Genomic DNA, 19,311 nt, shown 5'->3' with positions numbered 1-19,311 from the left:
TATTTTGCTTATTGCCCAAGGATTTCAAAAGTAGAATCTTAAAGCTATTGTTTGGATAATCAAAAGTAAAAAACTCCACCAGAGATTGCATGTTGGCTGGCCTTTGGATTGGTAAAACCCTTGAGGTCCCTTACCATTACAAGTTACACTCAACTTTGATCTTGTGGCAAGGGATGTCACCCGTGAGTTACAACCCTGTGATGTCTCATCAACTTGGTAACATTCACACTGCCAAACCCTAAATCAACGTTTAAGGTTATTGATTAGTATTTCCTTCAATCATAAAATTTTTCTATCTTCATGTTTCCCTTTTAAAATGAAAATTATAGAATTAAGGCATCTATAGCTTCAAATCTAACACTAGCCCTACTCGACTAGCTGAAAATTATCAAATTATCTTTAAAGCAGTGGCGGCACATTTGGAAACATTTTTTTTGTTTTTTTAGGTGAAAAATTAAAATTCACTTTATCAAATTAGAAATGTCAAAATACTTAGCGTTATTTTGTTAAAATCTAGTGTGACTTTTACGTTCTCTCAAAATAAAATACAACATAATTTACCTTCAAAGTAATAATACAAACTTTAAAAAAAAGGCTAATGTTTGGTACTAATGAAGGTATGGACTATTCACATGAAAATCATAGGTGCAAATTGTATCAACATGATCCAACCACATAGCTGCATTATATGAATATAATTTTTGAGTTGTCAAGTTTTGATACATTGAAGGTTGTTAATTTTTAAAGCCACAAAATATGCTTATATGTCACAATCACATGATTCAAAACCTAACCTTGTTAAACAATGTAAGGTGACAATCACATGATTAGAAACCTACCCCCGTTAAACAAACTATGTAAAATGCATCTATGGGATCTGATCTAAAAAAACAAAAAATATAAAATAATCATGATCTATGTCTAATGTCACAATCACATGATACAAAACCTACCCCTGTTAAACAAACTATGTAAATTGCATCTATAGGGTCTGATCTAAAACAAAAAATGTAAAATAATCAGGGTGTATGTTTAATAGTTTTATAACTTCATTGGTACCAAACGCATACCCTTCTTAAAATACGGTCACTATAAGGATAGTTGAACACTTATGCGGTTTAGTTCAAGCAAAGGATTCAAGTTAAACTTAAAACAAAAAGGGGGAAATGTTACTTGCTTGAAACACGTGCCAATAAATTTGAAAATAGAAATTTTTGTACCTCAAATTAGAAACAAAGCAGGTGCTTGATCTGATCACCTAAGTACCTCAAATGAGAACGTAATATGCAATTCACTTTTCTTTCTAGGCTGGCAGTGCATGCTTATAGGCAGGGGAGACTCAAGAGAAGTTGAGGCCCTAGGTGAAGCCTCCAAATGTGACCCTAAATTTTTTTTATTGTACAGAAAAATTCACATAATTTATTAAAGGGTTGCACCTTTTTTTTCTTAAATTCTTAATATCCTCCATATTTACTAATTGAGTTCATATAAATATATATATATATATACTACACCAAAAAATATATAAAATAGTTTAAAAAATATTATCTAAAATCCACATTTTTTGCTTTTAATGATGCAAATGTATTGATTAAGTCTTTATAGTCAAGCTTTGTCATTATCTATTTCAATAAATAGCATAACTAATCCACTTAATCTTTCTTTTGATATAGTTGTTCTTAGATATGACCTAATCAATTTCAATTTTGAAAAACTTCTTTCGATAGAAACAACTGTGATAGGTATGGTCAAGAGTATTTTATAAGCAATATATGCATTTGGAAAAGAATTTAATTTTTTTACGAAAGTTAGTGTGTCAATTAATTAGATTCTTTATATCTTTTTCTAAAATTTCTCTTATGACTTTTAACTCTAAAAATAAACCTGAGTTATCTATATCTAAATATATATATATATCAAATTTTAAAAAACATGTAAATTTAATGTAGCAAGCTTTTAAACTTTCATCATCTAACGTTTTTAGTTTTTTTAAGTCAAGTACAAAACCAAAATAATCTTCATATTTTTAAAATTGTCCAGATCTAATGTTAATGGAGAAGATGGCTTGATCAACAATAAATATAAAATAATTAATTCTAAAAGATTCTTCCACTGATTGCATATATAGATTCATCACTAACATTCTCATCGAATGGTTTTTCCTACAAAATTTATATTTTACACGAAAATAAGCTCTATCTTAATGTTATTTGCAATCTCTTTGGCATGAGTTAAAAAAATTCAAATCCATTTTCTCTAAAAAATTTTAAAAAATTAAGAAGGCCTTCTAACTTATGGCAACATCAATATGCATATCTTTAGATTAAAATTGTTTACCAATTGTATTAATAGCAAACAACAAATCATACCAAATAACAATCCTTGTTAAAAATAAAAAATCTTCTGTCATCTATAGCTAAACTTCCTTCACTTATTATTTTAGTGTCTTCACTCATTTTTAATAATTTAAATAATGTATCTCTTATGTATGGTGTTTGGTATACTATTGCTTTAATACTTTCAACCCGACTTTTTTATCATGTTGTGGACAATTGTTTAAGACTTATAAAAAAAGAATATCTTTAAATTTTTACATCATTTTGTATAAGAATAAAATAAGCAAAAAATATGTTGTATAATTTAAAAAAAAAAAGATAGCTTTAAGACAAGAATTAGCTATATCACTAAGTATTAAGTTAAGATTCTAACAACCACAGGGTGTGTAAAACGCCCTGGGATTTAAATCTAGTATTTTTTGTTGCACAACTTGATGTTTTCCCTTTATATCAAATCCATTGTCCTAACCTTGTCATCTTATATTATTAATATCAAGTCCAATATTGTTTATTGCATTTATTAGTTCATTAAAAAGACCTTGTCTAGATATGTTATTAACATTTAAAAAATCTAAAAATAACTCTTTTTTTTTTGAATTGGAATAGTGGAAACATCAACATATCTTAAAATAAGTGTCATTTGTTCTTGATGACTTGCATTGGGTGTACAATCAAGTATTATTGAACAAAATTTTGCTTCTTTAATTTTTAAAATAATAACAGTTTTAACACTATTAGCTAACAATAATATCAATTCATTTTGTATGTTATATCCAAGATAATGATATTGTATTTTATTATTTTTAATATGCCTCATATGGTTTTTCATTGTTGGATTGAATTATGCTATCATATCAATTAAACTTAAAAAAAAATCATTGTTTCTTGATATAACTTCTCATTGCGTTCAAGAAATGCTAGGTTATTTTTTGCAAGAGTCTTAACAACGACAATAATCCTTACCAAAACTTTTTCCCAATGTTTTCTTTTGTATTAGTTTCTTATTAAATACTTTTGTCATTTGTCTTTTTTTCTATTAATCTTTTATCTAACTCAACTCAAGCATTCATGTTAGTAATATATTAACTTGATGTTTCATAACTTTTTAATAAGGTTATTTCAATCTTTACTTCCTTCGTTAGCTAATTGAATTTTATTAGGTTTCAATGTGAATAACTTACAACAAAAACAAAGCACTTTATCAATATCTTTCAAATAAATTAACCATTTTCTACCATGTTTTTCTTCATTTGGTAATTCTCGGTAATAATAGAACATACAAAATTTTCTAAAGTCTTTATTAAAAGGTCTTTTTTATTTTTATTTTCTCTTATTGGGCCTCTTTCAACTAATAAATCTCATAATTTTATATTTATTGTTGGCCAATGTTTTGGGTGATAAATATTGATAGAATCATCAGCTATTGTTTGTGGTCTACCTTATAAATGTTCTTAAAGTTTCTCATTTACTTTTTCATGTTCTTCTTATATATTTTCATGAATTTTTTCAGGTATTATTTTTTGTTTTTAACAAATTTCTCACTTTCTTTTATTTCAACATCTTTTAAATTTTTCTCTGGGTAATAGCATCATCATTTAAATAATTTATATTTTTTCTATTAATGAAAACTTATCAAGAGCACCCTTTTGAGAAACAACTAATTTTTTTTTGTTTTTTTTCATGTTTTTATGTCCATAATCAAATTTTTTAGAAGGCATAATAATTTTAACAAGATAGAAAATAAAAATATAAATAAAAAACAATAAAACCTGATAATTTTTTCAGAATGAATCCAACAGTTGTTAGGCATACTACACACGTGAGAGACCTAGTAAACCTGGACATGGAGTATATAAGATTAAAAAAATTCTTTTTAACATGAGCATCAAATTTAAAAAAAATACCTTATGGTTTGTATACATGAACTGATGAACAAAAAGTTTGTACACTATTAAATATTAATCATCTAAAACTAAAATAGAGGAAAATATATTATAGGAAGATTATTAAACTAGTATTTATGACGAGATTGTTATAATTAAATTAAAGGACATGTGAGTGATCATATTGAAACTTGAAATATGTAAGAAAAATACATACTAATTAGTAATCATTATGATACTATAATATCAATAAACACAAAACAAAATAAAAAAATAAAAAAAATTGCCTACAAGATTCAAGTTGAAGATGTTGATTGTTGAGAGAGAGATGCTTGAATCAATTTTTGGATAATTATTTGGGGATAATAACGATATAAGAACTTTTAAAATCCTGATCCTCAATACACCCAAAACTATAACAATTATATATGAAAAAATTAACAAAATAGGAGTATAAGCATCATTGAAAATTCTCATTGTACGATTTTCAAAATATTTTTCAAATAATGGCACATATCAAGATAGTTTGGAATTTAAGATACCCACAACAATTTGAATATGACCAGGTCTCCTCTCTAAGCCCAACATGACTTACCCTTATCCAAACTCCAAACACCAAAACTGCAAGCGAGCATTGTGCCTCGCAAGTGTTCTATAGGGCTTTAGTTATTTGAAAGATTAACAAGTTGAAGGATACTTAGGGTGTACACCATAATGTTTGCATCATGTAGATTTCAGCGAGTTTGTGAGGTGATGCATGGTTGGCAGAGCCATTTTCAAGGCTCTCATTGTGTGATGCAAACACATGAGTTGCTTTTCTTTCTCTCAGGAGAGATAACTTTCACAACTTTGAATATGAAACTGTAGACAACAGAACTTATCCTTTAAACTCAGTTGACCAACTAATTTCATCATATTTACCTATTTTGGAATCCAAGGCTTCACAAGGAATTACAATGTCCTAGCAGGAGACGGAGAGATGATATCTAATGATCAAACCGAGCACATTATAAAGTACTTGGTCCAATCACTGAGAAAGGCTTTACATGAAAATGTTTAACTGACAAGTTTTTGTTTTAAATCCATGCCCATTCCCGTGTAAAGCCTTTCCTTTACATGTGAAATAAATGAAGCTCATTCAACTTACAACAGAGATGTAATTTTGACCATAGTGTTTCACATAGGCTAAGCATCCATTCATACATTATCATTTTAAGAATATTCTAGTAGAAATATATATTTTTTTGTTTAAGTACTAAACCTTAAATATAAATATCATTTTATCATGTGAATGATGTGTGATATTAATATACAATCATATAAATATATATATAGATAGATAGATAGAGAGTGAGTGAGAGAGAGTAACAGGTAGGTGCTAAATGAAACATGCTAAATGATACGTGCTAAATGGGTTTTTCTGCTCTTTTAGTGTTTTTTTCGCAGCTCCAACCCCATAAATGTGTTAGACATGGTCGATTTATGAAGAATCCACACATGGATCATGTGTTTTAGATGACAAAAATGTTATTTGGAGCCTTGAAAATTTATAACGATTTTGGACCGTTAATCTTTTAAACCTTATAAAAACCTACCCATCTATTGGAATCTAACACTTAAAGAGTTCATCCCTATAAAATCAAGTACATAGATCACATATGTATGGTCAGAATTTTAAAATAAAATAAAATAACCTTAAAAACCACTTAAACTACACCTTATTTAGGGGCATTTTTCCAAATTTTAGAAATTTGAAATTTTATGAGCATCTTTTAGAATTTTAGAAATTTGAGTTTTTATTTGTAAATGTCAGTCACGTCTTCTTCAAGCACCTACTTTATATTACTGTTGGTAGATATCTAAAAAAAAAAATTGGCGTGCCTTTAATCTGTATGAGCGTATATTCATATGGTTGTGTGCAAGCATGTTGAGAATAGATGCTTTACCAAAAATGAAGAAAAATATTTTATTAATTTTATGTGCTTTAGAGAAGATATTTTCACCCGTATTTTTTACATCATTGTGCACCTTCTACTACGCGAGATCGAACTTACTGGACCAATACAATATCATTGAATGTATCCGATCGAGAGATTCTTTAGTAGATTAAAGCAAAATGTGAGGAACAAAGCACAAACATAAGCTTTCATTACTGAAACATATATTTCAATAGAACTTGCGACCTTTTACTAAATGTATATTAGCGGTATTGATACTAGATTTAATCGTCAGGATCAACATGATGATAGGCTGAGCACGGCAAGGACACCCAGTTTGTCTGTATTCTCATATGATATTTGCGTGAAAGCCGAAGTCGGCTTACCACTTGTGTTTTCATATTCAGAACGCAAGAGAGTTCATCGATGTGTGCTGGACAACTGTGTTGAATATGAGCTGTATCAAAGGGAACACAGATAGACAATCCAAAGTCTTTGATAAAATCATATGAGATTGCTTTCCAAAACAATGGGTTGAGGGATTCTCCAATTATGTGTTTATAATAATAAAAAGATACAGGTGTATTTGAATGCCATGAATCTCTAATCCATGTATTCAATCTGACATGAGCCCCATGTCATTCATGCTTTTGCAAACTAGGCTATCAAATCTGTCAATCTATATTGCCAAAGTTTTTCTAGATTCACGATTCTTGGGTCTGGTAGAGGATAGTTGGGGAGATTCATATTGCACATTCATGTTTTTTTTTTCTCTCCTTTTGCATAAACCTCCATATATTGCAAATTTAGTTTGAAATCATAGGATCTAAGCATTCAATTCATTGGATATTATGAGTGATAATATAAGTAGGTTAAAATGAGAGAGAGAGAGAGAGAGTCATCGGATGCTTGTCATCGGACAGGGGTGTCGGACGAATCCCCACCGCTGATTGCTCGTGCGATCAGCAGCAGTTAAAAAAAAAAACCTTTAGCGGCGGTCGCAACTATGCTAGACAGTTGGATGGCTAGCTAGCTTACACCTAAACTGAGCCCCACGAAAATTTTTGTTGCCCTGCTTTTATGAATAAAAGGGCATTGTGGGATCAGTTCACAGTCACATAATTTCTGATGTTCTTTTCGTGGCAGGCCACTGTTGGGGGTTTCAGACTCTTGCGCCTCTATTTAAAACTAATCCCCCACTACCGAATTCTCTCTGTTGGCGGATTTTCTCTTGAACCACAGCATATGCATGAGACTTTTTGATTATGAATGAAAATGTTTTATGTTTTCACTAAAAAAAAAAAAGGGCACTGTGGGGAAGAGAGGGTGAGGATCAGGTGAGAGGTTCCTTGGACGGTAAAAGAAGATGCGTTTTGTTGCGAGCTTTTCACGCCCTTCATTGCGAAAAACGAATGACATCCTCTCATGGTGCTCCTGAATGAAGGACAGATCAGATGATCTGACAAAACACAAATTTTTTGTGTTTTGAATTTGAAATCACCACCCTCCATCACTTCAATCACCACCATTCATAAAAAAAACTGATTGGACGGAATCAAACTGAACTGGCCAATTTTTAACTAGAAAATGACGTGTCACAAAATTATAATTTAAACCATTTTTAAAATAGTAGTAAAGAATAAGTTGGTTTCGTATCGAGTTTTGGCCGATACGAGACAACATTGCTCCCAACAGTTCATTTCTCTGAGTATATGCTATGACTTTGGATTTTGTGATATTTTTTCATTAATCATCTCAAAATTCTTTTCTTTCATGATTGTATCCGTTTGCTCTGCCAAATACATATCCAATCCAGCTTTAAAAACGCTATTGATTAATTTCATCATGAGTATTGTTTTACCCCACTTAGAAAACCCAAAGATCCCTAAAGAGTTTACTTCTGAATTTGAGACTGTTTTCCCATAGTGGTTCCTTAAATCCATCTAAATGGATTTGGATCAGCTTGATACCAACCCCAAACCTCTATCACTTGTACTGTTTTTATAGCTGGATTGGGTATAGAAGTGCTATAAAATCCAGGTCAAACAATGACAGATTTCAGCTAAACTGTTAAAGCACACACATATGGTCTGATGATGTGGCCCTTGATGAGGCAACATTTTCTTGGTTAGCATCCTGCAACTTTCACCATCCAGCCCCCATGTTCGATGACACATTTCTCGTTCTCAACTATTTATTCAAAAATAAAATTATATGTAGAAGCTCATTGGTCACTATTTTATGGACCGTTTGCTCCAAGTGACATTAGAACTGACACATTTGTTTGGGTCACAGCCGTGATTCCTTAGCCTGTAATTGTTGGTTACAGATTTACACTTGTAACCCAGTTTCACAGGTTAAAAAGTCTCAATTTTTACAGTTATTTCAAAATCACCTGCTACACATTTTCATGTTTGTGTAGCTTGTGATTCTTTTGTGCTTGTGATCTAGAATCACATATAGTTGAGAAAATTCAAGAACCAAGGAGCAAAGCAAACATGTATAAGATAGTTATGTATTATTAGTGTACATGGGAATATCACATCAATGAATTCAATTCACCTACTCTTGCACTTCCAAGTAAGCTATTTTTTAATAAACATAAAAATACTTAAAATTAATTTTTATTTTAATGGTTTTAACATGTGTCACGTTCTTATTGACATGAAATATTTTTTAAATTATTTTTCAACCAATTCAGAACGATTCACTTGCCAATTCACCTGAATCATTGGCCCCGATACTGACAACATTGCTTCCAAGTAAACCGGATTGTAACTGAGGTTCACATAGTTCATTAGTACAATTTGATTCTTGACTAGAGATGGCAGTGGGGCGGGGCGGGGACAAGGTCTCCACCTCCGCCCCGCCTCAAGATTTTATCCTCCACCCCCGCCCCGCCTCCTCGCCGGGGATGGATTTTATCCTCCACCCCCGCCTTCATCCCCGTTTCATGTCCTCCATCCCCGGTTCAAACGGGGATGAGGCGGGGCGGGGACGAGAAAAGTGTACGTCCATCCCCACCTCCACTCCCGGACGGGGATGGATTTTAACCTTCGTCCCCGCCTCCATCCCCGTTTCATACCCTTCATCCCCGGTCCAAACAGGGCAATGCGGGGCAGGGCCTCGCTTTCCCCCGGTCCACTGCCATCCCTATTCTTGACCTTATAATTAGTAAATGAAAAGTGTTGTGCACATCTCGAATCAGTCTAAGGATTCAAGTTGAAAGACATCACAAGTTTGATACCTACTCTAGCCTTATGGTCAAAACAAGAGTTGCCAGTTAAGGAAGCGAGAGCAGAAAGCGATTTAGGAAGCGGAATCGGGAAGCGAGACACTTCTAAAATTTTAGAAAGTAGAAAGAGCAAGACGACTTCGAAGCAAAATAGAAATTATTTCGAAAGTGACCTAAGAAACAAACCGGAAGCGACTTAAGAAGCGAGAAAAGAGAAAAAAGTAAGAAAAATAAAAAAAATACAAAAAAATAAGGGAAAGCAAGTTTCCCAATTTTTTTGTCGCTTTTCCATGTGTTTTGAAAGCGCCACATTTTACACTTCCAAAACGGGTATGCTATGGAGCTTTTGGCAACCCTGGTCAAAACAATAGCCTAACATCAATCTCTCATAGGCCCACTACCTGAACTAGGGTTTCCTCTTCATAAATATTCTAAAAAAAAAGTGAATAGCCTTCTCTTTTTTTCTTACATTTTGGTGCAACTTGAATCATTCATTCTTAACTTCATATAAACTAATATCTGATTATTTAAATTCTATTGATCCTCGATATGTTCTCAAGTAGATTAATCATGAGTGGCTAGATTTGCTTAATAACAAGTAAGCAGATATTATCCCATGATGCCAAATACATGGCGTGCATGTCCACACCAGGGAATTCTCCAAAATAAAGTCATTAAAAAATTGTGAACTTCATAATGGGACAGAAATGCCAAGTTTGCCAATTTCATCCCCTATGTTCAATCACTATGTCTAACAAGCTGCTTGAGTGCAAAGGCAATGCAAATGGAAACCTTAGCATTTGATGTGAAATCTCCTGTCCCAAATGCTAAACTCCTGAGTGAAAAGCTTTACAAGATTCAAATTGTTTGAAGTCGGGTTGGATGTGACCAAACACTATATCCTACTCATAGGACAAATTCCAATTCGGTTTTGCATTGGAATGGTTAAGTGCTCATATAAAAATCCAGTTTTTACATATAAATGGGTTCAAATATCCATCAAATCCAGATATCTGTTGTATTCTGTAGCAAAAATTAAAACCATATCCGCATCCATCCGAATATAATCAGATATGATTTTAGCTTATCAAATCTAGCTAAACGGAGTTGGATTCTGTCAGATATTAGATAAAAATTGGATCCGTTGACACCCTTGTTTAATCGAAATTGAAAACGAGGAAACTTCAAAAATCCAGGAAAAAGTAGTTCCGAACATTAGTTGGGGATTTATAAAACTGGACATTATTTTTCTTAACTGAAAAACGAGGGCTCCCTCTCTCGCCCCGCATCGAGCCGTCGTCGTCCCTCTGCTTCCTCTCTCTTGCTTTCACTACCGTCGAGTTGCTGAGGTTCTCTGTCGCCGTTTCCCACCAAGGTCTCTCTTTCTCTATCTCTCGCGCGCGCCCAAGTGATCTAAGGACTACATTTTGCCCGGAATTTGTACATGTTCTGCAAAAAATGAGCCTTTATTCGCTTGAATTGGTCTTTCATCTCCCTTATTGTCGCCTTTTTTTGTAATGTTTAAGGGGAATATGTTATGTTTTCTGTGTTTAGATTGGGAAAATAGGTTTTTCTTGGGGATTGTTTTTTATTGACTCGGGCAGAGTTTTCATATGATAGTGAACATTATTTAAAATGGCCTTACTTCAGTTTGCATTGTTCTCATATGAATGGTGTTGGTGGCTGTAAGATTTGACAAATTTATGTCAATTTAGAGTTTTTTTGGGCTATAGCGAGTGCAGAACTGCATTGAATTTCTGCTTCGTGAATTCTTTTAAAAAAACCTCAGTAATTGGCTTTGGAAATCCACCGATCAGTGGTTTATAAAATCCAGTAAACTCTGTAATAGTGATGAAGAATTTTGAACTAATAGATGGTATACCACCATTTCAAGATCGTGGCCCCATTCTTGTTATGTCCTCCAGATGGTTGCCTGCCGAACATCCCTTGATTGGATGGTGGAGTCAAACCAGTTCTGTCGAGCGCGCGCGCGCGCGCGCGCGCGAGCGAGCGAGCGAGCGAGAGAGAGAGAGAGAGAGAGAGAGAGAGAGAGAGAGAGAGAGAGAGAGAGAGTTCAGAACTTTAATAAACCGACGTTTTAGAAGCACAAAAAACAAAAGTAAGGAAATAAACTTCTAGATTTGGAACCAAACATGCCTTTATGATGTTTCTCCCATATTACGTTTGTTGTACATATTAAAACGTCTCTTCTTTGCTGTTGGTGGAGTAAAACTTTCAGCATTGTTTAGCTATGCCAATGTCTGTTTGCTAACGACTTGCTTGTCTGCATTGTGGTTTCAAACATTTTAGACTTCCGAGACAGAGAGTTTCGCATAGAAGGACATGGCCAATACAGCGTGCTTTATCATTGTTAGTAGGAATGACATCCCCATCTATGAAGCTGAAGTGGGGTCTGCACAAAAGGTGCGTCTCTGCTGATCTGGAGTTTATAATTAGTGATTTTGCGTCCTTCCTGATAGGTTAGTTACAGTGTCACAGGAACCACTTTTTTTATTTTTATTGTTTCTAAGATTTTGTTGTCAAAATTGTGGTATTGAAAGTAATATTTAGTTTGTTTAGGTGGGTTTGAAAGTTTTTAATTCCGTTACAGTGTTTCCAGACAAACTACTTATCCAAGTAAATTGCAAACTAGGGTACTGCATTTTTGAGGTCTAATTGTTGAGGTGCATTGTGGAAGTTTCTTTGTTTGTTTGAATTTGAACAACTATTCAAAAAAATGGCATAACTCGGGATATCTATTAGGGTTCTGTGTGTCAAAAGTGGGTATGAGAGCTTCTGATTATTTTGCAGCTGTGTTTGGATGCACCAATATCTTGATAAATGGAATAATCTGTGCTATTTTATCAGTGTCTTTTAAAGTGGGTATGAGAAACTTGTGATTTATTTAAATCTATTTTGGTGAATCCACTCCAGTGGATGGATGGATAACCTAAGTTACTGCGCTGTGGAGCAGAATGCAGTAGACCAGCCTGTGTAGTTGTTTCTGGAGGAATCGGTTCGTTTAACCGTCCTTTTAGTTCTGCTGTTAGAGTTGAGAGTTTGATTGCGTTTTCACATGATTCGGCCTAGTTTCCCATAGTTCAAATTGATATCTAAATTATTCTCGTGCTACCTCACCTTATCTCGTTTTTAGTGTGTAGTGCATTCAATTGGATGATTTGTCTTAAAAGGAAAAAAGAGTAAACTGAATAATTTTTAGAAATAGTCATGGTGATAATCCTCTGAAGGGGTGTATTTCTTTAGATGTCTAAATTGTGTATGTTGGTGTTGCCTATGGATGATGGTTTGCATTTTAAGTGGGTGCCTGAAAAGTAGCACTTCCAAGTGGATCATGATTCAGGTCCTATTAGGTGGTATTTTCACATAGTATTCTCCAGTAGACTATGATGGAAACTCAATCTTCTTCAGATATGGATCTGATGTGTGTGTTTGTGCATCCCTGCACTCACGAGTATGGAGGTTGAAGGGAGGGATACCAGGCATCGTACAACTCTATGTGTCTTCCCTGCATGAATCAGGTCATATTAGGTGGTATTTTCACATAGTATTCTCCAGTAGACTATGATGGAAACTCAATCTTCTTCATATATGGATCTGATGTGTGTGTGTGTGTGTGTGTGTGTGTGTGTGGAGGGTGAAGGGAGGGATACCAGGCATAGTACAACTCTATGTATCTTCCCTGCAATCTGAACCAAAATGAATTATGTCCGGGTGGGAGGACTTGTAAATCACCACTTCTGGAACCAGATTGAGATGGATGCCGGTGTGAGATTATGACTGGTAAGTCATTTATATACAATTTGCAATCTATTATGGTGGGTGAAGTGAATGCCATCACTATGATTATACCAAATCCAAGGACCTTACAGTGATGTGCATGAGTTCCACACCTAGTTGCTCCGATCAAGTTCCAAGTAATGTTGTTTATGAGATTGTGTTCATCAGCTAGAATACAGTGTCAATGGGGAAGACTCTAACTGTGGGTGGGATCTGTTGGTATCTATGTTTAACCTTATGGACCAATACTTAATAGTTTATTTTTATAGTCTTTCTTCTTTTCCTTTTAACTTAAATGCCAAAAAACAGGAAAAAAAATCAAGTCATTAAAAGAGGGGGTACACGGGGATAGTTAAAAAAAAATGTTTATAGGAATTGGGGCCATATTCTTTCTATGTTAAGCTTATGTCCTAGGAGATCCTTTCTGTGTTACAAACACAATCTGCATTTGTTCATGAACTTACTTTACTCATGCTACCGACTAGAAAGTTATATTTTGAAAATTGCAAAATTAAGTTGTAGAATCAGGTTTCTCAGGAAGCAAATGTTTAGCAAAGAAGAAAGCTTATTGGCAATACCCTGAGCTCCTTGAAACCAGCCAAAGACTATAATTTGGACCGTTCTTTTTTTTTTCAATAGTTATGGCTTTGCTGTCTGCTCAATTAGAGCTAGATTTTAGAGAATCATGAAATATAATAGGTAACGGTTGAATGTCATGTTGGACAATATAGTAACAAAAAATTACAGGGACCTAGAAAACAAAGGTATTCCAATTTACCCCCATGTCATGTCCTTATAGTCTATTCTTAATGGGAAAGTGCACAAGAATAGCATGTTACCTTTTAGCCATGTTATTGTGACATAGCAGGGGAGAGTGGTAAAAATTTCGATGCTTGTCTTTGTTTGCCAAATTCAGAGAACATTTGATAGTTATTGTTATCTTGTATATTAAAGATTGCTATTTATCTGTTGGTGGTTCTTGACCATGCTTGTATTGTGAGACATTTGGTTTCCTAATGGCAGAAAGAAGAATCTGCACAACAGCACCAGTTCATCTTACATGCAGCTCTGGATATTGTTCAAGACCTTGCATGGACCACAAGCGCAATGTGAGGTTCCCATTTTGTGCCACTAGATTTCTGTTACTACTTATGGTGGATTTCACTATTACAATTGAAAATGCTGGGTATTGCAAGCATGTAATCCATTTTGTACGTTATATAACCTAATGTGATCTTCATTTCCTATGACAAAATTATAAAATGCAGGTTTTTAAAGGCAGTGGACAGATTCAATGACTTGGTCGTGTCTGTATATGTCACTGCTGGTCATATCCTTTACATGTCAAATAGTAACCGTGATCTTAGAAATTGTGACTCTCTCTCTCTCTCTCTAGCGTGCATTTGCAGGTTCATAGAATATTAGTACTTAACATCAGTAGGTAGCTTTTTAGATCTAATTTTATTCATTTCAGTAATATCATGCTTCACATTCCTTGCTTTTGTGGAAATGGTGCATTTGTTTCCTGGAGATTTGACCAAGTCAACTGGCAGTATAAGTATGAGGAATATGACAGCTATTGAAACCAAGGGAGAATAGAAGATCTATAATTGTCCTAGAGGTGTGCAATGTGTACCTGTGGTTTAGTGAGCATCAGCCACACAACATTCTTCTTTTTAATGATGAAATATCATGCATAGTTTAAAACTTTGTGTATGATTTGTATTTTCATCCACCATTACCAAGTTATTCATGGGGATTTGGACCTTGAGGATTTGTTCCACTTCTCAATATCATGCCCAATTATAAACCATAAAGGAGACATTGAGCTTTTGGCAACCAAGTAGAGAAAGGGGATCGAAGGGTCCTTGAGTGCTACCTTGACTTGTAAAACCAGTACTTTGGCTTCAGCTACCAGTGTGGTTGAGATTCAATCAGCCAATATTAGACAGGTCCTATATATTCAGTCTTTGTTAAAATAAGGTAGGAGAAGTAGTTGGAAAACCAATCTATTAGTCAATTAAGCCACTGGTCATCCTAATTGGTAATTATACAGCATAACAGTTATCCTTCATTCTTTAATGGACTTTGCAAAATATGCATTGGGATGTATGCACTGTTTGGCAGTTGTTCTTGTTAAATTATGTACATTAATCATATTATGTAATATATATATTTTATATATATATGGTAATACATATACATATATTAATATATATGTATATGTATCTACTCAAATATATATATATAAAATATATATTTCTATTTATTTTGTCATAAGGGTAGTTTAGTCTTTTCCCTATTTTTGCGCACATTCACTTTTCGGATGTGACTGTAATTATGTTTCTTTTATTTTTATTTTTCTTTTTGTTCTTTTTATTTCTTTTTTGGATTTGTACCTAAAAGGTACCTTGGGGGGCCCACCAACATAGTCGTTGGGCCCTCTCCAACGGTCACATTTGTGACCGTTGGAGGGGCTCCAACGACTATGGGTGGAGCCCCTCCAAGGCCCCCTTTAGTGATGTTATAAATAGGGGTTCTCCCCTTTGTATTTCTTCATGGCTTTGAGTCAAAGCCCAAGTTCTCAATAAATTGATTCCATTATTTTATGCCTTTGTGCATTTGTGAGTTATTTGTGGGTTGTGCTTTTTGTGCACAAGTGTTCTAAAGTGTTCTTATTGTGCTTTCGTGGTGGGTTCAATATCAAGAATATTAAGGTCTTGATATTAGTATCTTGTTGGAGATACTTTCACATGGTATCAGAGCCTCGTTGGAAGAAAGAAGATCGTGCATTTCGCCTCTTGTGAAGCACCTCGAAAATCGTGCCCTCAAGCTAGTGAAGTTTTTGAGTAAAGCATTTGCTCCGGGCAATATTTTAGAAGCAACTTTTGTCAAGAAAAGGTTGAAAATCCGTTAAGGTACGCTTTATTTTTCATCTTCTCTTCTCCATAATGGGTGAAAAAGACTCCCACTTCTCTCTTGGTTTTAAACTTAGTGGTTCAAACTACCATGTTTGGGCCGGCAACATGGAAGCCCACATCAAAGGGAAAGGTCTTTGGGTTTACGTTCAAGGATCCATATCGGAACCCGAACCCAAGCTTTCTATTATAGAGAAAGGGGAAATCAAAATTCTTGAAGGAGAAGATAGACAAAAGGCCTTAGAAGAATATTCCAAAAGGCATGATGAGTGGGAAATGAAGAACTTCAAAATTTTGTCTTGGATTTTTTCGTCCGTTGAAACCAAGATCAATGCCAACATCATCAAATTTAAAAGGGCCTCCGAAGCTTGGTTATACCTTGAAAAAATGTATACGTCAAGGGACTTGTCTCACAAATACTACCTCCAAAAGAAAGCCTTGACTCTTCAACAAAATGATTTATCTATTCGGGAATATTTTGCCGAATTATCATCTATTTGGGACGAGCTTGCCATGCTCGAACCAAAATGGAGTGGAGAAGCTATTGAGTTAAGGCACAAACAACTTGAGGAAGATCGTTTCTTCAACTTCTTAAATGGTCTTAGACCCGAATTTGAGCAAATTCGGTCCTCCCTTCTATCGGCTTTTACCTCCCCATCTATTGAAGATGTCATCACCAAGCTAAGTGGTGAGGAAACACGTATGGGGATTAGTAAAAATAACCCAAGCATTCTTGCTACACCTTCTCAAAATGACTATGAAGTGGTCAATGCCGTGTCAAGACCCGGTAATAATTTGAAGACCTACAAACCGCCCCATTTCAAAAATCAAGGGCAAAATGATCGATATGGCAAGAGAGATTATAGCAAATTAACTTGCCATTTTTGTAAAGAACCGGGACATATCAAACCAAATTGTCCTAAATGGAAGAAATTCCTCGCCGCGGCTTTAGCATCCCAATCGGAGGAACGGCCTTCAACATCGAATGAACCTCTTTCGCTTCATCAAATTATGGATGCTCTTCAACCTCTTCTCAAAGGAGGCACTTCTGGAGCCGCCATGTCATCTTCTTCCTCTCTTGGTAAGACATCTTGGCTACTTGATTCTGGTGCTTCGTTTCATATGACTCCAAGTCATTGTTTTCTCTCTAATTATTCTGAAAATCGCCTTCCATCTTTTGTCTCAACCGCGGATGGAACCCCTCTTGAAATTAAAGGAATGGGTAATTTTGAAAAACAAGATTTTTTTATCCCAAAAATTCGTTTTATTCCAAAACTAAACTTAAATTTACTTTCCGTTTCTCAACTCTCGGACTATGGTTGCGATATAAAGTTCTCTTCTAATAAATGTTGGATACAGGATCGCCAGTCCGGGAAATTGATTGGGTAAGGCTCTAGGAGAGGAGACCTCTACTATGTTGATTTTCTTAAAATTCCCAAGAATCAATTTTGTAATGTTGCTCAAAACAAAGATATTCATGTATGGCATAAGAGATTGGGTCATCCCAACATTGTTAAAATCTCTTATTTGCCTTTTGTTAAGAATCTTTGTAATGAAAATTTTGTTTGTAATGAATGTATTCTTGGAAAAATGAGAAGTCTTCCTTTTCCTCAAAGATCCATGTTTACAACAAAACCTTTTGAAATCATTCACTCCGATGTATGGGGTCCAGCTCCGGTGATATCCAAGGGAGGTTTTTCGTACTATGTTATCTTTGTGGATGATTTCACTAGGTTTAGTTGGATATATTTTCTTAAACATAAATATGAAGTTTTTTCAACTTTCAAAACATTTCATATGATGGTTTTAAATCAATTCAATGGAAATTTGAAAATGTTTAGAACTGATTCAGGTGGCGAATACCTTTCCAATGAATTTAAAAGCTATCTTGAAAACTATGGAATTCTTCATCAAAAATCTTGTCCCAAACCCCCCCAACAAAATGGGTTGGCTGAACGGAAACATAGGCATATTATTGAAACCACACGAACCTTGCTCATTTCTCAAAATATACCGAAAAAACTCTGGGCGGAGGCTGCTCTTACCTCTGTCTATCTCATAAATAGACTTCCATCTAAAAACTTGAACAAGATTTCCCCGTTTGAAAAATTATACGAAAAAGAACCTGATTATAGCAGGTTAAGGGTTTTTGGATGTAAATGTTTTGTCCTTACTGATAAAAATGACAAACTCTCCCCTAAGGCCATTCCTTGTGCCTTTCTTGGTTACTCTGAAACTCATAAAGGTTTTCGCTGTTATGATGTTAAGAGTGATAAACTTTATGTTTCCAGAAATGTAAGCTTCTTGGAAAATGTTAGTGGTTTCGAAAAACTTGAAACTAATGATGAGAATATAGATTATTCTTTTCTGTTTGATTTGTTAACTGAAGATGATGATACTAGCGATGATGAAACAAATCTAAATGTTGAATCTCATACTGATCAATCCATTAATGAAGAACCACATAGAGATCCTATAACCTACTCTCATAGAGATAGGAGTACTTTTAGAAGTGCTCTCGAAAGATATGATAGTGAGTCTACCCCTTCAAGTGAAGGAAATCTTCGTAGGACCGAAAGATCAAGAAAACCCCCTTCTAGGTTCATCTCATATGAGTCTTTTTCACCAAAATATAGAGCCTGTCTAAGCGCCATTCACTCGTACATAGAACCTAGGGATTTTGAGGAAGCACGTAAATACCCAGAATGGATAGTTGCTATGGACAATGAACTTGAAGCCTTAAAGAAAGCAAGAACCTGGGAGTTTCAAGACCTTCCTAAAGATAAGAAAGCAATAGGGTGTAGATGGGTGTTTAAAGTCAAAACTAAGTGTGATGGGTCTCTTGAGAGATATAAGGCCCGCTTAGTTGCAAAAGGGTATGGTCAAAAATATGGAATTGATTATGAGGAGACTTTTGCCCCCGTTGCTCGGATGGTCACCGTCCGATGTCTTATAACTGTTGCTTCAATAAACAAATGGAACATCTATCAGATGGATGTTAAGAATGCGTTTTTAAACGGAGATCTAAACGAAGAAGTATATATGGATGTTCCTCCTGGAATGGAGTATCCTAAAGGGAAAGTGCTTCGTCTTCGGAAAGCACTGTATGGTTTAAAACAAGCTCCCAAAGCTTGGTATGATAGGTTTAACTCTGTAATGTTAGATAATGGTTTTTCATCATGCTATACTGATACTGCTTTGTTT

At 34.6% G+C, this 19,311-nt stretch overlaps 1 protein-coding gene across 1 annotated transcript in view; it reads left to right on the top strand.

Annotated features, from left to right (window-relative positions):
- Window positions 1-10,626: 10,626 nt before the first annotated feature.
- Window positions 10,627-19,311, top strand: part of LOC149814573 (SNARE-like superfamily protein) — a 30,640-nt gene continuing 21,955 nt past the window's right edge. Inside the window, exons 1-4 of the mRNA XM_089989318.1 lie at window positions 10,627-10,766; window positions 11,702-11,815; window positions 14,213-14,298; window positions 14,458-14,522. Of these exons, the coding sequence (XP_089845444.1) occupies window positions 11,735-11,815; window positions 14,213-14,298; window positions 14,458-14,522 (232 nt within the window). The 5' untranslated portion in view covers window positions 10,627-10,766; window positions 11,702-11,734. The remainder of the gene's footprint in view (window positions 10,767-11,701; window positions 11,816-14,212; window positions 14,299-14,457; window positions 14,523-19,311) is intronic.

The sequence above is a fragment of the Nuphar pumila genome, chromosome 15 (genome assembly GCF_984573655.1).
Source record: "Nuphar pumila chromosome 15, dmNupPumi1.hap1.1, whole genome shotgun sequence".
NCBI classification, from domain to species: Eukaryota; Viridiplantae; Streptophyta; class Magnoliopsida; order Nymphaeales; family Nymphaeaceae; genus Nuphar; species Nuphar pumila.
The sequence above is the reverse complement of the archived record's forward strand: the minus strand, read 5'-3'. Positions and strand labels throughout refer to the sequence as shown.